This window comes from Aureococcus anophagefferens, assembly GCF_000186865.1.
Source record: "Aureococcus anophagefferens unplaced genomic scaffold AURANscaffold_40, whole genome shotgun sequence".
Taxonomy (NCBI): domain Eukaryota; class Pelagophyceae; order Pelagomonadales; family Pelagomonadaceae; genus Aureococcus; species Aureococcus anophagefferens.
The window spans coordinates 333,490-335,062 of record NW_008705597.1 but is presented as its reverse complement, the minus strand read 5'-3'; the positions used below and the strand labels follow the sequence as shown (position 1 = coordinate 335,062).

The 1,573-nt window shown below is 45.8% G+C and overlaps 1 protein-coding gene across 1 annotated transcript in view; it reads right to left on the bottom strand.

Moving 5' to 3' along the window:
- AURANDRAFT_67518 (hypothetical protein) overlaps positions 1–1,552 on the bottom strand; it is a gene marked incomplete at both ends in the record, with an annotated part of 5,322 nt that extends 3,770 nt beyond the window's left edge. The window contains 3 exons of the mRNA XM_009042963.1: positions 172–292; positions 361–586; positions 756–1,552. Coding sequence (XP_009041211.1) covers positions 172–292; positions 361–586; positions 756–1,552 — 1,144 coding nt within the window. The remainder of the gene's footprint in view (positions 1–171; positions 293–360; positions 587–755) is intronic.
- Between the last annotated feature and the right edge of the window lie 21 nt (positions 1,553–1,573).

Sequence of the window (1,573 nt, the reverse complement as noted above, 5' to 3'; positions counted from 1 at the left end):
ACAGATCGTTGTCCTTAAAAGGTTGATCGATAGGAATTTTATTCTCGTCTCGGAGTACACTGCGTCCTTGACAGGGCGCCGTAACTGACATGATGTCAGCATTCTTTAGCTTGTTAACTAAGCTGGGTTTCTTGATTAGGGTATTGAGCATAGTGCGTAGGCATGAGAAACTTAATCCATTTGCCTTAACAGAGGGGTTATCTTTATCGAATTGTCGACGAAGTGAGTCGTTTGACTCACATCCGCAGATGATTTCAATGGGAAGCTTCTTAGACTTAAAACTTCCAGATCCCTTTGCGATATAAGTTTCTGTGTGAATGCCATACATCAAAGCTATTACCTTCTTCGGTTTGGACTTACTGAACGATTGTCCAGGCCCTTCCGAAAAGGTGGTTTGTCAGTCTTAGGACTAACAATTGTAACGCGCTTTTGTTTCTTTGGAAACGCGGTGGACATTACTGATTCCTCAAGTTGATGCACAGCACCCTTGAGTTTATCGGGCTCGATGTAGAAGTCCTTGCCAGCGTTGGCCTCATTGTCCTTCAAGATTTGAGGGAATACTTTCTGAAGCCGCTTGAATGCTTTCCTAGCATCGAACGGTTCATTGGTAAAAATGTCAATGAGGTTGTAGGCTTGGCCATTAGCAGGAGGTCCTATGTCGAAGAATCGCGGAATGCCATTTTCACTACAGTCAACTGGTAACTTAACATGATCATTGTAAAGGGTGTCTACCAGTGAGCAAACTATCATCGGACACAGTGACACCATTCTTCTCCATGAACGTCTGATAGCCTCTAAGGTACGTAATGAAATGGTCTGCCCAGTGCTTAGAATCGTATTGGGTGTTGTTGAAGGTATTTATGTGCTCCTCATTATTGGAGGAAGGTACCACATCCATCGTCGTTTTCACTAGGGTGCTAATGGCCCAGAAGGGATTTGGTATGCCATAGTTTGTGACCAGAGATTTAATCTCAGTCCAGCAGGGCAAGTCTTTTGCCGCTGTCTGATTGGAGCCATCGATGTCACAAAACCTCTGTAGCAAACCTGCTAGGCCCTGACACCCCCACTCGAAATCGACTGGTTTAGGCAACCGATTACCCCCATGAAGGAGTTCCAACTTTTTGTCTTTTCTGACAAAGCCTTCAGGAATGGAGCAATACATAGCAGCAAATTCGCTGCACTTAGGATTTCTAGTCGCTAATCGATGATTCGTAACAGCGCGGTTCATCAACAGAGACCAGAACTTACCACGTTTGACAACTACGCCGTATGGACGGATGCCGCCGTCCTTTGTCTCTGTCAAAACAAGGTTGTTGGTCTCGGTAGTGAGAAACCACACACTTCTCGACCGATTGTCGTCAATCTTCTCCTGAGCAGCGTCTCTATCTGAGGGAGTAGCATTGATCCATACAGCCATGGCACGGGCAAACAGCAAACGCTGTGCCTCGTCATTTGGATTAATGAATGAGCCATCCTCTCTGATACACCTGTTGTCAGCGTTGACCACCTTAAGAAGCTGACCCCCACCACCAGATTTAACCCTGTTAGGCATGTAACGCCACTGACGTAAAGC